This window comes from Musca autumnalis, unplaced genomic scaffold (genome assembly GCF_047663935.1).
Source record: "Musca autumnalis isolate F117 unplaced genomic scaffold, ASM4766393v1 scaffold_2, whole genome shotgun sequence".
NCBI lineage: Eukaryota > Metazoa > Arthropoda > Insecta > Diptera > Muscidae > Musca > Musca autumnalis.
This window is the reverse complement of record NW_027411755.1, coordinates 258215606-258236493: the sequence shown is the minus strand read 5'-3', so window position 1 is coordinate 258236493 and position 20888 is coordinate 258215606. Positions and strand designations below refer to the sequence as shown.

Sequence of the window (20888 nt, the reverse complement as noted above, 5' to 3'; positions counted from 1 at the left end):
TCATGCAAATTAAATTTGTTTATCGTATATTCGATTTGGACAAAAGCTTCGAATAAACAGATATAACAAAAAAATAGGCAATGTGACAAATACAACGACATTTTTTTTTTTTAAATTCGATTGAAAGCATTCAACAATTAATCTGTGGCGAGATATACAGACATCTGTGGTAAACAAAATGTGGCGCGCTGTTTTTTCCCTCTAAACACAATGTTGTTTTTTCATTCGATGTTGATATATAAATATAACAAATTCTATACTAGATGTTTACGGAGACACTACGGCGTAAACATCAATTAAGATTTTGCGTATTTGTGAAAAAAACAATGTGTGTTTGTATGTAATGTCGCGCCAACGTGTTGTTTATAGATTGTTTGTAATTAAATTATTTGTTACAAAATAAACCATAATCTTGTTAACATAACAGTTCTTGCATTTTTGGTGTTCATTATTTAGGCATCGAAAAATAATGATGACCAAAACTGCAAGTCAAAATTTAATGTAAATTAGATATTTTAAACACAATTTGCCAATGAACTTCAACTTACCGGTTAAGTCGCCTTCAAGAGTAACACACCAATTTGAAATATTCCGTAAAATACTTGGAAGTGTTATTTATTTTAAGCATTGCGCATTGGTATTTAATTTCTTTTATCTCGTAGCTGCTCTTCTTCACTATGTGTCAGTCGAGATGCTACAACAAATTCTATAAATTAATAATGTCAACAAACTACTAGTTAGGGAATAAGGGGGGATTGGGGGCGGGGCGGGTTCATCTACATATTAAAGAGTATAAAATATTTTGACAGAAATAAAATGCATTATAGTCTAATTACTGGCTCCATATCGAGTCTCTCTCCTCATCAAAAAAACATTGTTGCGTCATCCATGATGCCGCATTTCACAAAAACGCTGCTGTCCCTTTTCTTAATTTGTCTATTCTTGCGAGTAGCGTTGCTTGATGGAACGATACTTTTTCAATGAATACAAAGCTTCGACTTCTTTTGCAACATAACGTCCCTGTGCTAGCAGGGCTTTGATTTTTTTTGGATCCGTCTCATCTTTGTTCTTTAGAAAGGCATCGCGTACTTGCTGGCGGAATTTCTGAGGGCCATTCGGACCAGGATATTCACGTCCCAAAAATTGCAACTGGAAATAGAAAAAAGTTCATAAAAATAAATCTCCAAAAGAATGGAAATTTGATTCCGCCTCATGACTCACATGACAAGGTCACAAAGCATGGACAGGTTTTTGTCATAATAAAACAAAAATTTTGTCTAGACAACTATCACTAAATTATTTTGGTCCTTCTACTTACATGCTTGTATAGTTGTATAACTTTGGAACGAAGCTCTGACATTACACGCAAATGTACGGCTTAAAGGTATTTATTAACAATCTATTAATAGTTCTTTTGGGAAGAATATGTATCGAATATTTTTCCCTCAAAAATTAAATTTTCCTCTAATTGCGTTATTTAGTTACTCTTCTCGTTGAGTTGTTGTACTGTCTGACTCTCAAACATAAAACTAGGGATTTATAAATTGGTTTTTTGTGTGGTTTTTTTGACATTTGGTGAACAGTGATGCCAACCACAGATGTAAATAAACAAGATGGGAAAAGTCAATGTGCAAAATTATCGATAGATGGAGTTAATCTCTGTTGTTACGATATCATAACATTCTGTTAAGTAGAAAATGAACGAAAACTGTTATCATAGACAAATTATGCCTGTTTGATAACTTCGCAAGTGAAAAGTTTTTGCAAGTTCTTGCAACTACTTCTCATTTCTCTTTTACTGAAGAAGTTTGTTATCGAACAACATTTTGTAAAAGTTTGTACAAATGTGTACAAACTTTTGAGTTAAGCATAGTACACATGGTCCAACAAAACTGACAGTCAACGTACTTTTACGGCAATTTTCTGGCAAATAAAAACTTTTTGTTAGCTAAAAATGATTGAAATACAACATTTAAGGTATAATTTAGTGATTAGGAAAGTAATTATTCAGCTAGACTTTGATATTAACGAAATAGACCTCGATGACTGTCAGTTTTGTTGGACCGTGTGTAGGTTATGCTTTACAGCTATACATATTTTAAGTCGTGACGTACAAAAAATATTTACCTAACTACACAACAACGCTCTCTGAGCGTCCATATTACCCAAATACGTTGAATCCGAAATCCCATTTAAAACACAAACACCGCGACTGAAACTTTATTAAATGTTTTCATTCGTAAAACAAACATTTTTCTTTGCAATAAATTGTATTTCATGTTCTATTGGGTTTTTTTTTTCAAAATACAAAACACACATATGTACATACCATGGTACAATAATACAGGTAGCATTATCAAGCCAGCTGATGGTAACATAAGGTGTCAACTGCATTGAATTGATGTCAAATTTTGACATCTTATGTTACCGATGCGGCTACCTGTGTATTTGTACCATGGTACATACATACCATGGCAGAACTACCAGGTAGTGGTATCACACCAGCTGATCGAATATGAAGTGTCAAATCCCTTTATAAAATATTTTTGTTGTAATTTTCCCATAACATAAAGAAAGTTTTGACATAACATATTCAAAATTTTACGATGCCACTACCTGGATAATTGTGCCATGATACATACAATAACATATCGTACGTTTTGTCAAAGTTGAAAATGTTTAACTTACAAAAAGTATACGCTCGACCATGATACAATTAGGAAGGTAGATGCATCGGCGAATTGCTACAACAAAGCAACTTTTTTTGTAATGTAAACTGTCAAAATTTTCGCCGAATGGTCTCTTGTTGTCTCTTTTTATCGCTTGTGTTTGTCTTTAAAGTGATGACATGCTATCTCTTACTTACCCAATCATATGGTTATTTGTTTTGATTTTTCATGGCGAATTCCTAGTTTTTTGACGTTTTAGATTCGATCAGCTGGGCTGATGCATCTACCTTCCTAATTGTGCCATGCGCTCGACGTATTTCGGTAGTTCTCATAAGAATACATGTGTTCTACCATGGTGGAATAATTCAGAGGTTGGCCACAGCTAACAACTGATTACAGTTTTTTTGTTATTATGGCCTATTCTGTCAAAAGCAGGGTTGACATTTTTTACTGTTGTTGACATTATGCAATAATAAACGCATGGTACAATAATTCATAGGTAGGCCAGGTATGAGAATCGCCAAAAAAAATACAACCCTGTAGCTATGGCTTAAAACGTCAAAATTGTTTTGATGAATGATAACGGATGAGTAAACAAAGAAGAAGAAGAACGAAATGTTGGAATGAAAACAAAACAGAGTTGAATTTTTTGATCAATAATAAATATCAACTCTGCATGTCAACTCGGTTCTGAAATATTAAGCCATAACAAAAAAAAAATTGTAATCAGCTGTTAGCTGTGGCCTACCTAAGAATTATTGTACCATGAATAAAGGCATGGTAGAATAAAGTAAAGGTAGGCCACAGCTCACAGCTGATTACAATTTTTTTCTTTTTATGGCCTAATCTGTCAAAAGCAGGGTTGACATTTTGTACTGTTTTTGTCATTATGCAATCATAAAGGTAGATGTATCGCTGAATTGTTCCAACAAAAAACTTCTGCTGTAACACTATATCTTAAAATTGAAAACAAGGCCAAAAAATGTGTATTCGCGTGGCAAAATAAAATTGTAGATTTTTTTAGCAAAACTTACGAATGAAATTTTTATCAAATATTGATATTAATTTAAATTTGTTCCAAAAGTACGGGAATGTAAAAATTAAAATGTTTTTAAAAATTCTGCTGACATTTATCTGCAAATCGGATGCCAGCAATCACGATGTCAGATTAGCCAAACTTGTCAAGTAGAAAATAAGTGAATGACATTTTTTCACTGTCATAAGTTTGGGAAGAACTTTTGCTATTTTTGGAACACTTTACCAACAAGAATATTCTGGAGCCTAGATAAAGAAATGTTTTTACACTATATGGCACTTTTAACTTATAAAAAGTGAAGCTCACAGTTCCATATGTTTTTTTTAATACGGGATAGCTATGCAGGTACATCTACCATTATTATTGTACCATGCCATTTGACGTTTTAAGCCATGGCTGCAGGGTGGCATTTCTCAGTGATTTTCATACCTGGCCTACCTCTCCTTCATTGTACCATGAATTAAGGTATATGCGTCATTGAACTGTTGCAACAAAAAAGTTCTGCTGTAACACTATCAGGTATGTGATGAAAACCGAATTGACTCGATTTGCAGAATCGAAATGGTATATAATCGGAGTGCGTTTGATGATATAGATGGTTTTGCTTAGTAAATGCCCCTTATTTGAATAATATTTTTAATATCCATTTTTAATTTTATTAAAATATTCACCAAAGTTAGAGATATACGATTTCGATTTATGGCAAAACGAGTAGAATCGTTTTCCAACACATGCCTGTATATCCTAAAATTGAAAACAAGGACAATACATTTTTATTCGCGTGGTAAATTTTAAATAGAAATACATGCAAAAGAATGATTTGTCAAGTATTGATATTAATTGAAATTTGTTCTAAAATTACAGGAACGGAAATTTTCAAATATTGTAAAAATTCTAGCTGAAATGTCAACGTATCTGCAAATCGGATACCAGCAATCACCATGTTAGATTTGCCAAACTTGTCAAGTAAAAGATAAGAGAATTTGTCTGTTTGTTTTCAGTGTCATATGTTAACTTTTTGGAACACTTTTCAGCAATAATATTCTTGGGCATAGCTAAAGGATTTTTATTTTTTATTCTATTTGGTACTTTTAACATAAACAGTGAAATCCTAAATTCCATATGTTTCTGCAAAACCGACTAACCATGTAGGTACATCTACCTTTATTGTTGCTTCATGCCATTTGACGTTTTAAGCCATGGCAACAGAGTTGTATTTTTCAGCGATTTTCATACCTGGCCTACCTCTACTTTATTGTACCATGTGTTCTACTTTTTTCACCACACACGCCCTGGGAATACGGTCGTATTTAGGCATAGCAGTTATCGTACAGACCAAGGCCTACAGAAGGTTCTTCTTCTTTATTGCTTATTCGATTTTCGAATGTTAGCGATCATATTACAATTGTCAAAAAAATTACATGTTTATGTGTTTATAAATTATTAACAAAATAGGAAAATATATCTCTATTTCTCGCTATGCTTATTAAATTTTCGGCGTTCTGGAATTCTGTCCATTGTTGGATATTTTGAATCCATGACATCTCTTTTTCTTCCTCTGGTACGTCTTCCTTCTATGTTTGCTTGTAGTATTTCCTGGAGAATGATGTATTTACGGTTTCGCATAATGTGCCCTAGATATGCCGTTTTCCGTTTCTTTATGTTGTTTAATAATTCTCTTGTTGTATTCATTCTTCGCAATACTTCAGTATTTGATACGTGCAGGACCCATGGTATTTTTAGTGCTCGACGGTACACCCACATCTCAAATGCTTCGAGTCGTTTGATATCTGCCGCTTTTAACGTCCACACTTCGACTGAATATAACAAGACTGGCCATATATACGCTTTTATTAAACGAGATTTTGTTGCAACATTTATATCATGGCTTATTAGAACTTTTTTATATTTATGAAATGCATCTCTTGCCATTTCTATGCGACATTTGATTTCTTTTGAGTAGTCCCATTGATCATTTAGCAAAACTCCCAGATATTTGAAACTTTGTACCCTCTCAATATGGAAATTTTGTATTTTTAAAATCAACTCGTTGTGAGCGTTGTTCTTACTTATTATCATAAATTTTGTTTTGAGGGTGTTTATTTTTAGACCATACAACTCACTACTTGATGTTAGTCTATCAACAAGATTTTGTAGGCCTGATATGCTGTCGGATATTAATGTAGTGTCATCAGCATATCTGATATTATTTATGTAATTGTTGTTTATCAATATACCTTCTTGGATGCCATCTACTGCTTCGTGAAAAATTTTTTGGGAGTAAATATTGAAGAGTAGTGGGGATAAAATGCATCCTTGTCGAACTCCTTTAGATATTGATACATCTTCAGATAAATCTCCATTTATGTTGACTTGGGCAGTCTGGTGCCAGTACAAGCTTTTAATACACCTTATCTCTTTCTCATCGATTCCAATTGCTGTGAGAATTTCCATGAGCTTATCATGCTGCACAGTGTCGAATGCTTTTTCGTAATCTATAAAGCATAAAAATACGTCTTTGTGGACATTTCTACATTTTTGAACGAGTATTTGTATGCAGAATAAAGCCTCACGGGTTCCCTTTCCTTCCTTAAAACCAAATTGAGTTTCTCCCATTTCCTTTTCACATTTCTCATATATTCTCTTATGGATAATTTTAAGAAAAATTTTAAGAGCGTGACTCATTAAACTAATGAGACGATAGTCATTGCATTTTTTGGCATGGGGTTTTTTTGGTATTGTTATGAAGGTGGATTTTAGCCAATCCTGTGGGTATATACCAGTATCGTAGATGTAGTTAAACAGTTTTGTCAGTAGCTCAATGTTGCTGTTATTTAGCATTTTTAATAATTCAACTGGAATTTCATCAGGCCCTGTAGCTTTTCCATCTCGAAGGGATTTTATTGCTGATTCTACTTCATTATTTGTGATGCTGTTTCCTGTCATATAATCTGGTGCATTGTTAACGTAGCTTGATCTGTTATCATCCTTAAATAGTGTTTGGATATATTCTTTCCAGATATGTTTCTTCTCTGCAATTTCAAAGACCGGTTCATTGTTGTTATTGAAAAGGATAGATGGATTTGTATTCCTATATTGTCCAGATGCTTCTTTCAATTTCTTATGCAGGTTGAAATCGTCATGTAGGCTCATAAGTCTTTCAATTTCCTGACATTGAGTATTTAGGTGATTATTTTTTGCGTTGGCCATTCAGAATTCTGCATGGCACAATAATACAGGTACAGCGGCAAAAACAGTTGGTTATCACACTAGTTGTCAAAATTCATTATTGTGAATAAAAACACATACAAAATGTAAACAAGCAATTCACAATAATACATTATTGTGACCAAATTTGACGTTTGGTATGATTTGATGTAACACCTTCTTATTCCACCATGGAATTCTGTTATGGGTACTTTACACAATGTTTTTTACATATGAGCTGTCACTTTGCGTATACATTTTGTATATAAAAAGTGACAACCCATATGTAAAAAACATATCGTGTAAAGGATCCATTAACATCTTTTGACAACAAACATAATGATATTACATTATTGTAGATGTATCTGCATATCTAGTTCGTTTTACAAAAATATGGAAAAAGTACCAAATAGAGTAAAAAATAAATATTACTTTAGCTAGGCTCCAGAATATTGTCGCTAGTTACAATAATAGCAAAAGTTGCATCCAAACTTATGACAGTGAAAAAATGTCATTCTCTTTTTTTCTACTTGACAAGTTTGGCTGATCTAACATCGTGATTTCTGGCATCGGACTTGAGGCCTGCGTACATAAGCTGCTCTGTCTGATTGCCTTGCTTTCCTCCTTCATTTTTGACATAATAAAAATAAAAGAATAAAGAAGGCCGAGGAAATTTCGAACTGGGTTGCCCTTTTCTTTTTTATTATTTTATCAGAAGTAAGCAAGGTAAGCAGGCAAGGCAGCTTATGTACGCAGGCCTTTGCAGCTACATTTGAGCTAGAATTTTTACAAAAATTGTAATTTGTACATTCCCGTACTTTAGGAACAAATTTCAATTAATGCCAATATTTCACGAATCGTTCTTTCGCAAGTATTACCATTAAAAAATTAACAATTTAATTTTGCCACGCGAATAAAAATCGTTTGAAATTGTTTTTAATTTTAAGATATAGCGTTGCATCAGAAGGAACAACTCACCGATGCATCTGCCTTTATAAAGGCATAATGTCAACAACAGTAAAAAATGTCAGTCGAAAAGTAATCTAGCGATGGACAATACTGACTACTTAGGCTCTCATCGCCTTGTCAAAGTAGTCAGTTGGCTTAAGGGAAAATAATCGATAAAAAGTCCCTCATGTTTACAAAAAGGCTAGTTTTAAGTTAACTTTAAATCAGCGTCAGTCCCTACAGGGCTTGGCAATAACCAGCAAAAAAGATTGGAAGTAGTGCAACGCAGAGTTATTATTTCACAACATATTTCGATGCAATCCACACGGAGTTATGAAAATTGCACCCCGTTCGATGTATTTTAGAAGCACTCGCTTAAAGATCCCTACAGGCACAAGGCAATTTGTTGGTATCTACAAAAGATGTCGCAGCCTTTTTTTCCAAATACCAGAAAGAGTTTCTAAAATTCTAACAGCGTGTTTTTGTAAAAATGCTTGCCTGTCACACGAACCGTTCGTACTAAAACGTATACGTTCAAAATTTGGTTCTTGTAAAATTTTTCGAACCATTCGTTTTTATCAAAAGCTTTCGTCTATTTCATAAAAGCTTTTACATTTCAGGGTTTTCATTATACTTATTTTGCGAATTTTGCATAGGCATCTGAACGTAAAATGTGTTACTTGATGGCAAACCCGATAAACAGATGACAAACAAAAAATAAGAAAAAAAATTAATTCAAATTTGTAGAAAAGTAATTGTGATAATATGAAGAAACGGATGTACATATACGCGTGTGCTTCTATGGAAATAAATAAAATTGCATTCCCTTCCAGTTTCGTGTGTTTTGTGTCATTTATTACTCAAATTATTTAATTTTCATTCAAAACCATGGGTCTTTTCCATTCGTTTATTTTTGAGGTATTCGTTCGTCTGATTTGTTACGAAAACCAAAAAAATAAGAAAATAAAAAAGCTTTCATTTGTTTGTCACACGAATACAAACGTCAACCGCTATGAAAACCAAATTGTGTCTTCGTTCATGAAATCGACGAACGAATGGGCAAAAACTTTTTACAAAAACACGCTGTAAGAATTTGTTTAAAATTCATGAGACGGAAATTAGTTTTGGAGTCGAGTTGGAGTTAATTTCGAAATATGAGTTGGAGTGGGAGGACAATATATGTATATAAAACCCCTTTGGATGATGAAGCAAAATCAATTGCGGTGGCATAAAATGCAGAGCAGAGGCAGTAAAATCAGTCACAATTAAATTTGATGGAAAGTGTTTTTATAATTTGTGTTAATGTAATAAAGTTCTTAATATTCTTGTTTTACACAAATAATAAATGCATTTTATTTATTTTGGGATACTTTGCAATGGCTTGCATTGTTGTAGCATCTTTAGACTGCATTTAAATTCAATCCAAAACACTACATCAAATGCAGTGATTTGGATCGAAAAATTGAGTGCATCCCAGCTGTGTGATGTAGAAGTAAAATGGAGTGCATGCTAGCTGCGCGCTATCTTGTAAAATACATACAAAGCAAAGACATAGAACTGTAAAGATTGGACATAGTGCATAATGCAGTTCAATTTTACTATTAAACCATAGAGGGTGTTTGTGTTTAACAGACAACTAACAGAACACGACGACAACAAAAACAAGTATAACACAATTTTATGTCACCATATTGGATCATAACATTATGTTAGAGCTCCAGCGCCATCTGCCGATGTATAGTAGCAATGTAAATGTCCCATCTTGTTATATTTTATGTCTTTGTACAAAGACATAGAACTGTAAAGATTGGACATAGTGCATAATGCAGTTCAATTTTGCTATTAAACCATAGAGGGTGTTTGTGTATAACATACAACTAACAGAACACGACGGCAACAAAAACAAGTATAACATAATTTTATGTCACAATATTGGAACATAACATTATGTTAGACCTCCAGCACCATCTGCCGATGTATAGTAGCAATGTAAATGTCCCATCTTGTTATATTTTATGTCATTGATACATAAGTGAATTCATAGAAAAAGATGTACTCCATCGCACTTGTACTGCATCCGCGGATGCAAACTTTTTGCTGGGATATTGACAAGAAACAAAATTAAACTCACATGCGATAGCATTAATTTTTGTTTTTATTTTTATCAAACAAAAATACAGAAACAAATTTCAACCACAAATATGAAGTGGTTGACAAAATTTCGGAATGAAATGTCGGAGCGAAATCGGATCGATTTTGGTCAAAATTCGGAACGAAATCAGAAGAAAATCTTTGGGATATTCGGAAGGCGAATTTTTCTTCCAATTTTTCGTACAGATTTCTGAACGATTTCGGAATAATGTCGTATGAAAGACGAAGGAAAAATTTTTCTCTGCCGACTCTTTTTGAATTGATCATTTTTTCATTGGAAACAGTGAAAAAAGGATAACGATCGCATTTGGTATTTTGACCTTAAAGAACCATTTATACGGAGTTCTATGTCCTAGAAAGATGTTTATTGAGATCTAGGGTAATTTTTTGTAGTTGGTTGTTTGCTTCAAACTTGATCGGTTTCATCATGGTTTAATTAAAAAGGTTAGCTAAAGCTACCTGTCAGTTTAAATTTTTTCTTTCGAGTGTTCCTAAAACTTCAAAATTATATACATAACATGGCACAATTATCCAGGTAGTGGCATAGTAAAATTTTGAATATGTTATGTCAAAACTTTCTTTATGTTGTTGGGGAAATTACAACAAAAATAATTTTTTTATAAAGTGATTTGACTTTTCATATTCGATCAGCTGGTGTGATACCACTACCTGGTAGTTCTGCCATGATACATAATCATGGTACAATAATACAGGTAGCATTATCAAGCCAGCTGATGGTAACATAATTTGTCAATTGCATTGAATTGATGTCAAATTTTGACATCTTATGTTACCAACAATTGTCGATGCGGCTACCTGTGTATTTGTACCATGTACATAATCTGTGTATGTGCTGCTTGAAAAATTATGTCAAACAATTTTAAAAGCAATCGAATTCAATGATTTTTACAATTGTTTTTATAACATTTGCATGGAAGAAATTCTACAGCTTTGCTTTGAAACAATCATTTCATCATATCCACTATTCGATTATGCGGAGAAACTTTGACATTTCATTCATTTTTCGCGTTTTGTATAAAATGCTCAAAAAATGTATTGTAAACAAACCCACTTGTTGCTTTTGTATTTAGTAATTTTGACGATTTAGGAATTCAGGAAAAACCAGGGTTCTATAATTTGTTTTCATCTAGATCTACCTCTTTACTTATACCATGGGTTTCATATCTGTAGACCAAAACCCGAGAAAAAATGTTGAAAGAAATTTTACCTTGGCAATTTTGAACTTGAGGATGATGTTCGATGTATTTTATATGTTCCCATTTTTTGCTCTTTATGAGAAGAGCTACGGCTTTGTCTCTGAGATTATATCAAAATTCTTAACAGTTGGGAAGATATAATCCTGATAAAATGATACCTTTTTACATCAAAGCATCAAACCTTTGGAGGCCTATAACTGCGAAAGTTGCTAAGATATAGAAAAACGGCGAGACACGTGTCTTCTCGTTTTTGGTGTTCTATCACGCTGCGGTGTTAGAATATGGGTAATAAAAAACAAAAAAACATTGTTCCACAACATGCCTTATGCTTGGTTTACATTTACGAAATCCACTCGATTTCAACTGTCAAATCCATAGGTTAAACGTCAAATGAAATCCAGATGAGATTTCATTTGACGTTTGAGCTATGGAATTGACAGTTGAAATCGAGTGGATTTCGTAAATGTAAACCAAGCATTACGGGACAAGGGAGACTTCTCTCATATCAATGAGTGCACCCCTATTCATATTTAGCTCAATGATATGGGACCTACAGTTTATCACCGAGTCCGGACGGCGTGTCTTAAGGCACCACTTGTAGAGAAGTCTTACATGGCTGAAATACTCATGAAATGTCACCAACATTACTGAGGGGTATTTTGTAACAGTTGAAAATTTTGATGTTGCCTGAGCGGGAAACAAATTGTGTGGTGTAAACGCCTAGTTCGGTTTGTAGTGGTGTACTGACTGTATTAGAACGGATCCTCGTTGATACCTTGGACCTCTATACGGTATGTCAAGTTCCCGTTATGCCATGACGGTCCTCAGTTCCCCCATATACCAAATTATCATGGATGATAACAGACTAAATCGAAACAACAAACAAAAACAAGAAAAATACCCTCTATGACAACCACCGTTAACGTTTACACAGAACAGTGAATTGCTCGATCTCTTGAAGTTAAGTACAATTCTCTGTCTGATTCGGAAATGTTTTCCAGTGAGCATTTGTGAAGATATCCGTCAGATCCCTCTCTCTCTTCCGTTTATCCCATGAAAAATAAAATTACATCGTTTTTTAGTTTCAAACATATTTTATTTTTAACTTATATAAATTTTGTATTTTATTTAACTACACATTGTTGTTGTTGTTCTTGTTATTCTGTTCGGTCTGTTGTTGTTCTTGTATTTGTTGTTGGTTAAATTCATTACAAGATTTTGGATTTTGTTCGTTTCTGTTTTTTTGTTGGATTTTTTATTTAAATAAAATGTTCCTCTTTGCGGTACTTCTTACAATTCTTTGTTTCCACCGATTTAATCCAATTGTTTATTTTGTTTCTTATTTGTAATTCAGAAATATGAATAATATTAATTTATATATACGGTTTTGTTTATAACATTTAACAGTTGCATTTTCGTTCATCTCTTTTTTATGCCATTTCAATAGTGAATTTTTCTCTTTGTTTTTTTGTTCCTTTCAATTCATAATAATCATAATAATTTTGCAATGAGAATAAAGGGGGGAGGAAGGAAAGGAATTAGGATTATATATATTTTGTTAATAATTTTTTTTGGTATTTTAATTTTTAAAATTATTTCAATTAGTTTGTCTATACCTTAAAAATTAAATATTTATATATAAATATATTTTTGTAATTTATACAGAATACAACGAAAAAAATGCAGTGGTATATTTTGTAGTTTTGGTTTTGTTGTTTTTGTTTTAACGTTCCACTCACATACTACATAGGAAGGGGTAAAAATTATTTTACAAAAGTTGAAAAAGTTTTTCTAAAAAACGGTAATTTTTCACTTGTTTATGAAGGCTAGGATATTAGGTTAGGTGAGGACGATTCCAAAATCAGAAGGAGATTATATTGTGAAATTTATATGAATTCGAGATCAGTTCCTACAGGTTGCTTTGTTCTTGAGACAGAATGATAGTACCAGTTGGGAAAGTAAGAATATGTTTTTGGGAAGCTCTCTCAATTTGAAAAAGTAATAGAGAAATGCCACATTTGGGGTCTCAGCGTCAACTGGTATCTGGGAGTTTTAATGTCAGTGCTGGTTTTTAATGATATTTTGACTGAAAATCTCAAAGATAACATAAACTATTTGGCGAACTTTTTAATGAAATTGAGATCTCAGTTCTTATAGATCCTATAAACACTCTAAGTTTGGATGAAACATATGGTGCAATATTAGGTTTATTCACTTATTTAGGATATCCTTTAACTATGCTGATTGATTTTGCTTTGTTTTTGTAGTTCATACTATGTGGTGCCGATGATTATGTATAAATGAGTTATTTATTTTATTTGCTTCCGTTAAAATTAATGGTTTTTTTTCTTTTTGTCTAATTTATTTATAAATTTTTGCCGACTATTATGTTTTGTATACAAATTGGAGTTTTTGAGGATTCTTTTTTGTTTTAATCTTCCTTCTTTGAAAAATAGTTTATATGTAATATGTCTGTAGGGTTGTTCGTATATATGTATATATTGTATACGTCCGTCTGCATAATATTAAGTTCTATTTATATTTTATATAAATTCATTAACTATACTTTAGTATTGGGTGAGTAAGGAGGTATGGGGTGGGTGTATTAGACCCCAAACCAGGCAATACTTACATTCATAACATACTAAGGAGTTTTGTGCACGTGCTTGTTATTCGTAGAACTTATGGGGGGAATACCTACAAAAGAAAATTACTTCTGAAAAAATCTTGATATATTCGGCGGGTCCAAAATATAGAAAAGCAAAAAAATAGAATTAGGTCATGGCCAGGTTTGAGATAAAATATATGAAAATTATCAATGGAAATGAAAAATATTGGAGCCATTGGTACACATAGAACATTTCAATTCAATTTATTTAACTTGTAATTCAAAGCCAACCGGCCCATCAGTGTAAATTACAAAATGCATAAGAATTGCTTAACCAAATAAAAAGGAAAAACTACTCGAAAAATATAATGTAAGACCAAGAAACTAAAAACTAATATAAAAATATGCATACCAATAATATATACAGATTTACTTTGAAACTACTCCAAAATTCCATTTTAAGGGAAAACTTTAGTTTCTTATATTAGAATTTTCAGAAACCCTCCAAAAAGTGCCCTTTTGGAGGAATTGGTGTCTAAGCTTCCAATAGATTAGCAGTATGAAAGGCCGTATCCCACAATATCCGATTTCTCAAAATGGCTGGGAGAACTAGCCAGCGTTGTTAGTATCATGTCGCTGCATGCATCCGTAAATACACAAGGGCGTCCTGTCATGTTTATTGAGGACAAAGATAAAAAAGAAGCAGCGAAATGCTATGTATGCCAAGGACAACATCCTATATACAAATGCGATGGAAGAAGGTAAAGGAGTTAAAGCTCTGTTTTTGCTGCCTTAAAAGAGGACATGGTTCAACGTGACGACCCAAAAAGCTGTGTGGAATAAATAAATCCAAGCGTCCATACCACAAATTACTACACGAGGACAATTTGGTTCCAGCTTCGTCAATAGAACCGTCACAGCCTCTTCTCAATTGCAGAGGTGAGGCAAAGGCAAGTAATCTATTTAAAATTATTCCAATTAAGATATCTGTTCCTTATGGTTCTTTGAAGATTTATGCCTTGTTTGACGAAGGGTCGTCAATATTCTTGTTGGATGAAGAAATCGCCAAGCAGCTGGGTCTAAAAGGTCGCCAATCCACACTTACTCTTCAATGGTATGGGGACAATGTAGTCTCAGAGAAGTTTTACATAGTGAACTGTGAAATCGAAGGCCTGTGTGAACCCAAAAGCCGCCATGCCTTGAAGAATCTTTACACTGTAAAGAATTTGAATTTGCCCACACCGTCTATTAGGAAAGAAGCCTTTTCGTATTTGAATGAATTGTCTATGGACAGTTACAAAGATGTCACACCACAAATCTTACTAGGTTTGGACAATGTTCACCTCTCCATTCCTATCGCCATTAGAAAGCCAGAGAACTGTCGTCAGTAGCCGTAAAGACTAAGCTCGGATAGGTAGCATATGACCCAACAAACATTTTTCGTCACCATGCCCTACAGTCTTACTTCTGAAAGACCATAAATATGCTGATGAAGTCTACAATATGATAACAGAATATTTTGCCAACGAAAATTTCGGTGCTTCTCCTGAATCTGACTTTCTTCTATCAGATGAAGATAAAATTGGTCGTTATACTATGGAAAAAACACCAGACGCGTCGGTGATAGATTCGAAATTGGTCTACTATGGAAGGCCGTAAAAAGACTTCGCTATAGAAAATAAAATGTCTCAAGATTCCAATTTTGCAGACAGTATAAATTGGAAATAAATAGAAACATAGAAAAGGGATATGCTCGAATCTTATCTACAACAGAAGTGACCAACATCAAATACCCCGTATGGTATCAGCCGCACTTTGGTGTTGTGAACTTGTGAGGGTTCACACCTGGAAAACTTCGCGTTGTATTTGATGCAGCAGCTAAAACAAATAACACATCATTAAACTCTGCCCTGGTTAAAGGTCCCGAGCAGGCCAAGCCTTTGTTGAAGATTCTACTCCAATTTCGCCAAGGTAAAGTAGCTGTTGCAGCTGATATTAGAGAAATGTTTTCACAAGTAAAGATTCGTAAAGAAGATCAACATGCTCAACGATTTCTCTGGCGCGATGGGGATCGCAGTAAGCCAATTCAGCACTTTGTTATGACTTCAATGATATTTGGAGCCATCTGCTCTCCTTGTTCCACGGAGTATATAAAAAATCGAAACGCCGAAGAATATTCTGTCATGTACCCAAAAGCTGTCAATGCGATTGTCAATAGGCATTATGTGGATGACATTGTTTGCAGCTTCAGTAGTGAAGATGATGCCCTACGTTTATGCAAGGAAGTAGTTGAAATTCACGCTAAATCTGGTTTCGAGTTGCGTGGTTTTGTATCCAACTGTGAAAATTTAGAAGCTGACCTGAACCCCACAGACTTAGAAAACTTGAACCAGATAAGTATGGAGAAACAGTCTACAGCTGATAAAATTCTTGGGATGTTTTGGAACAAGCAGGACGATTGTTTAAAATTTAAGACAATGTTCTTTGGCTTGAATTCAGAAGTTTTAAGCGGAAATCGTGTTCCAACTAAGCGAAAAATGCTGAAACTTGCTATGCCTGTTTTCGACCCTTTCGGGGTCATAGCTGATTTTCTGTTGCATGGAAAGATATTTGTTCAACATTGCTGGAAACAAGATATCGCTTGGGATGATCTAATACTGGAGTATTTGCATAAAAAGTTCAAGGCTTGGTGGAACGAGTTCAATGAAGTTTCGAAAATCAAGATTCCAAGATGCATTTCCGACAATCTATATAATGCCTCCAATATTCAGCTACATGTTTTCGTAGACGCTAGCCAAGATGCCATTGCTGCAGTTTGCTACGTAAGAATCGTTCATGATTTTGGAATTGACATTTCATTTATATGAGCATACCTCGTTTGGAATTGCAAGGTGCCGTATTCGAAATACGCCTTGGGAAGATTGTGCCCAAAAGCCATGAGTTCCATGTTAATGCAATACACTATTGGTCAGATTCATAAACTGTAGTACAGTGGAAACATTCCACTGAACGTCATTTTAAAGCATTCGTGAGTCATCGAATTGCTGAAATACTGAAGAATTCAAAGCCAGGTCAGTGGAAATGGATTCCAACGCATCTCAATGCCGAAGATGCCGGCACTCGCCCCTTTGTTCATAATGGCTTATGGTTGAATGGTCCACACTTCCTAAGGAATGACGAATCATTGTGGCCTCCTGTTGAATTTCAAAGATGTGATTTCCAAGGACAAGAAGAGCTGGAACCGTGCATGTTAATTTCAAATAACGAAGCCCAAGTCATTCAATTTGACAGATTTTCTTCCTTGCTAAAACTAAAGAGGACTCTTGCATGGATTCAACGTTTTGTTAGAAAAAGTCGTATTCCAAATGATCTAAGCGTGGAAGAAATTAAGGAGGCCGAAATATTGTTATGCCGAAATCGAAAGCTACTCCGATGAAATAAAGTACCTCAAAAGCTGCCAACCAATTCCCAAATCAAGTCCTTTATATCCATTGGTCCCATATCTGGATGAAAATGGACTTCTAAGAGTTTGCGGACGAATATAAGATGCAGCCTTTCTGTCTATTGATGCCAGAAGACCTATTATTGTGCCTCGAAAACACTATGTGTCAGAGTTAATAATGCAACACCATCATCAAAAGAATTACCATCAAAATATGGCCATTACAATCAATAACGTCCGACAGAAGTTTTGGATACCAAAAATAAAGTTTTTGAACAAAAGTGTTGTGAGGAAGCGCGTTGTTTGCAGACAAGATAAAGCGAAGCCAACACAGCAACTATTGGGTCAACTTCCACCCGATAGGGTCACTCCATTTGTCCGCCCGTTTACTTACACAGGTGTTGACCTTTTCGGTCCATTCAACGTTACCATAGGACGGCGTGTTGAGAGGCGATGGGCAGTTATATTTAATTGCCTAACAGTAAGAGCGGCACATATAGAGTTGGCTAATGATCTTTCTGCAGATTCTTTGATACTATGCTTAAGAAACAATGGATCAAATATTATTGTAGCTCAAAAGATACTAACGAAAGAAAATCGCCTTCTCAACACGGATGAATTAACTCAAGAAGCCAATAAGCACAATATAGAGTGGATTTTCAATTGTTCGTAAAATCCTAGCTCTGGAGGTTGCTGGGAAATGCTTATAAGAGTAATTAAGCGTTTGTTGTTAAAAATGTTAAGAGAAGAAAATCCTCGACTTGAAACATTACGCAGCGTACTTATCGAAGCTGAAAATATTATAAATAGTCGATCATTGACAGAGATCCCCATGTTTTGAGAAGATGATGAACCCATAACACCTAATCACTTTCTATTAGGTTGTCTAAGTGCCACTCAGACTCCAAGTGATACCGAAGAAAATGTTTGTTTACGAAAGCACTGGAAAATCGCATAAAATTTGAAGATTGGTCGTTGAGTTTCTTCCAAAGTGGAGGGAAAAAAGTTCAACCTATCTAGGAAACCTATCTGAGGAAAGTCTTTTGCCATGAATGCCCAGAGAAGAATCCCAAAATAGTGGTGAAAGTAAAATAGAAGTATAAAGAAGAAAGGACATGACCTTTTATATAATTCCTATGTACATACAACTATATACGAGTGCATTTGTATACTTTTTCTATGTCAATCAATAACTCTACATACAACGGACGACATGTTGTGAATATTTGTAAGAAATAAAAAACTAATATAATTTGTTTTTAACATCATTTGCTATATCTTTATTTTTTAATATTTGGGAAATTGGTCAATTTTTGTTTATATATGTAAGAATGTGTATGTGAATAAGGGAAAACAGGAGGTTAAATATATATGTATGTGAGAAGTTAACCTTTTTTCTGTATATAAATATAACGATGTTGTGGTGTTTCCAAAAGTTGGAGAGATCGCATGAGAATGGATAGCGAGAGAGAGACAGAGAGGTACAAACGTTACTTTTTGTTTATTTTTTAATGAGATCAGAGTGAAATTGACAACGCAAGAAAACAACTCAATTCAAAACTAATATTCAGTTTGTTTGTTTTTTGTTATAATATTATTTATTTGGAACATAGAGTTAGATTTTCATATATGTATGTATATGTATATATATTTGTATATAAATCAAATTTGAAACATTCAACATATTTGTTTTGGTTTTTGGTTTTTCATTTTCATTGTTCGATTTCAATTTATGTATGTATATCTGTACTTATATACCAGGGAAATATACTACCTATGTGTATGTATATGTATGTGTGTTTTATGTAGTGATGTATGTATATAATAATATGTATGTATGTTAGAATGTTTGCTTTGTATTATGCATGTATATGTATGGTGTCGGTGTCTGAGTTGAGGATGAGATAGTGAGGTTTTTGTTTTTGAATGATTTTCGAAATTAATTTTTATACATTTTATTTTGTTTATTTGACTTTAAACTATACTTAAGTTAAAAATAACAACAAACGAAACCAAAATAAATTTTTTGTTGCATTTCTTTCTATTCTTTTTTGTTTTGTCAATTGTTAATAATAATTTAATATTATTTTTATACATGGGTATTTACTATTTAATAATAATATTTTTTTAGTATGTTTTTCTCATTGTTTGTTTTTAGTTGCATTTTCCGTTATTTGTGGCCATATTTGTTTTTCTTCTTCTCCCTTTTTCCTTTGTTACTTTTGTGTTGTTATTTATACAGGACAAAAACATCTACTTTTTTGGTAAATTTTTTTCATTTGTTTTTTAAAAAAGACGAAATATTATTGTATTTTGTTGTTGTTTTTTGTGTATATATATTTTCTGTATATATTGTTTGTGTATATCAATTTTGTCTTACTAATATTTATTTTTAGGTGAAGTTATTTTTAGTTATTATTTTATTCTTGTTTTAACTAATTCAATATATTATTTATTGTTTGCACATTTATAATATATTGCAATTTATTTAAATTATTGTTGTTATTTTTTTATTGAATTAAATATTAATTTATATTTTGTTTTTTTTTTATTTTTTTAATTTTTAAGTTAGTATTCTAATAATTAATATTATTTGTTTTTTGGTTATAATAATATGCATATAATATAAATAAGTAAGTAATAACTATTATTGTTCTTAATAATCTCTTTAAATATTTTTTGTCTCGGCATTCTTAACAATTCTGCTCTTTTTCCAATTTTTATTTAAATTATAAAAAAAATACAGAAAAATAGGACAATTGAAAACTGTAATTGTAGTATTTCATCAAAGTCCCTGGATGTATAAAACATTTTGATCTTATAAACAAATATTGAAAATAAAGTACGTCCCGCGCTCTACACTGCCAACGAAAATTTTTCTATAAGAAAACCCTGTTTTCTTTACTAATACTGTTTCTCCCCAAAGTTTTCTATACGGAAACTGTAACTCCACAAATTGTTCTGTAAGAAAAACTGTGTCTCACAAACATTTCTGAAAACATAGTTTTCGACAAGAAAAATTTGTCTCCACAAAGATTCATATGAACAATTTTTTCCTACAGGGCAACCGTTTGTCCACAAAGTTTACTATACAAAAACCATGTCTCCACAAAGCTTTTTATACGAAAACCTTGCCCCTACACAGTTTTTAAACGAAAACGTAGTATCCACAAAGTTTTCTATACAAAAACTATTTTCCACAAAATCTTCTATAAGAAAACCTGGTTTCCAATAAGTTTTCTATATGAAAACCTTCTCTTCACAAAGTTTTCAACACGAAAAGCATGTCTCCACAACCTTTTCTATATAGGAAAACCTAGTCTCCACAAAGTTTTCTATACGAAAACGTTGTCACCACAAAGTTTTCTATACGAAAACGTTGTCACCACAAAGTTTTCTATACGAAAACGTTGTCTCCACAAAATTTTCTATACGAAAACGTTGTGTCCAAAAAGTTTTCTATACGAAACCATTGTCTCCACAAAGTTTTCTATACGAAACCATTGTCTCCACAAAGTTTTCTATACGAAAACCTTGTCTCCACAAAGTTTTCTATACGAAAACCTTGTCTCCACAAAGTTTTCTATACGAAAACCTTGTCTCCACAAAG

At 33.2% G+C, this 20888-nt stretch overlaps 2 protein-coding genes across 2 annotated transcripts in view; both read right to left on the bottom strand.

Moving 5' to 3' along the window:
* Window positions 1–662, bottom strand: part of LOC141395208 (uncharacterized) — a 138008-nt gene extending 137346 nt beyond the window's left edge. The window contains exon 1 of the mRNA XM_073970744.1: window positions 549–662. The gene's annotated coding sequence lies outside the window, so the exon portion shown is untranslated. The remainder of the gene's footprint in view (window positions 1–548) is intronic.
* Window positions 581–1607, bottom strand: osi (electron transfer flavoprotein regulatory factor orsai). The gene is made up of 2 exons (XM_073964589.1): window positions 1319–1607; window positions 581–1149 (listed from the first exon to the last, which is right to left on the bottom strand). Exons 1-2 carry the CDS (start codon window positions 1358–1360, stop codon window positions 937–939), a joined length of 255 nt encoding a protein of 84 aa, XP_073820690.1. The 5' UTR covers window positions 1361–1607; the 3' UTR covers window positions 581–936.
* Between the last annotated feature and the right edge of the window lie 19281 nt (window positions 1608–20888).

Coding starts and splice junctions, on each gene's coding strand:
- osi (XM_073964589.1), bottom strand. CDS start 1,360: ATGTCAGAGCTTCGTTCCAAAGTTATACAACTATACAAGCAT. Junction 1,150..1,318: donor TTATACAACTATACAAGCAT/GTAAGTAGAAGG, acceptor TTCTATTTCCAG/TTGCAATTTTTGGGACGTGA.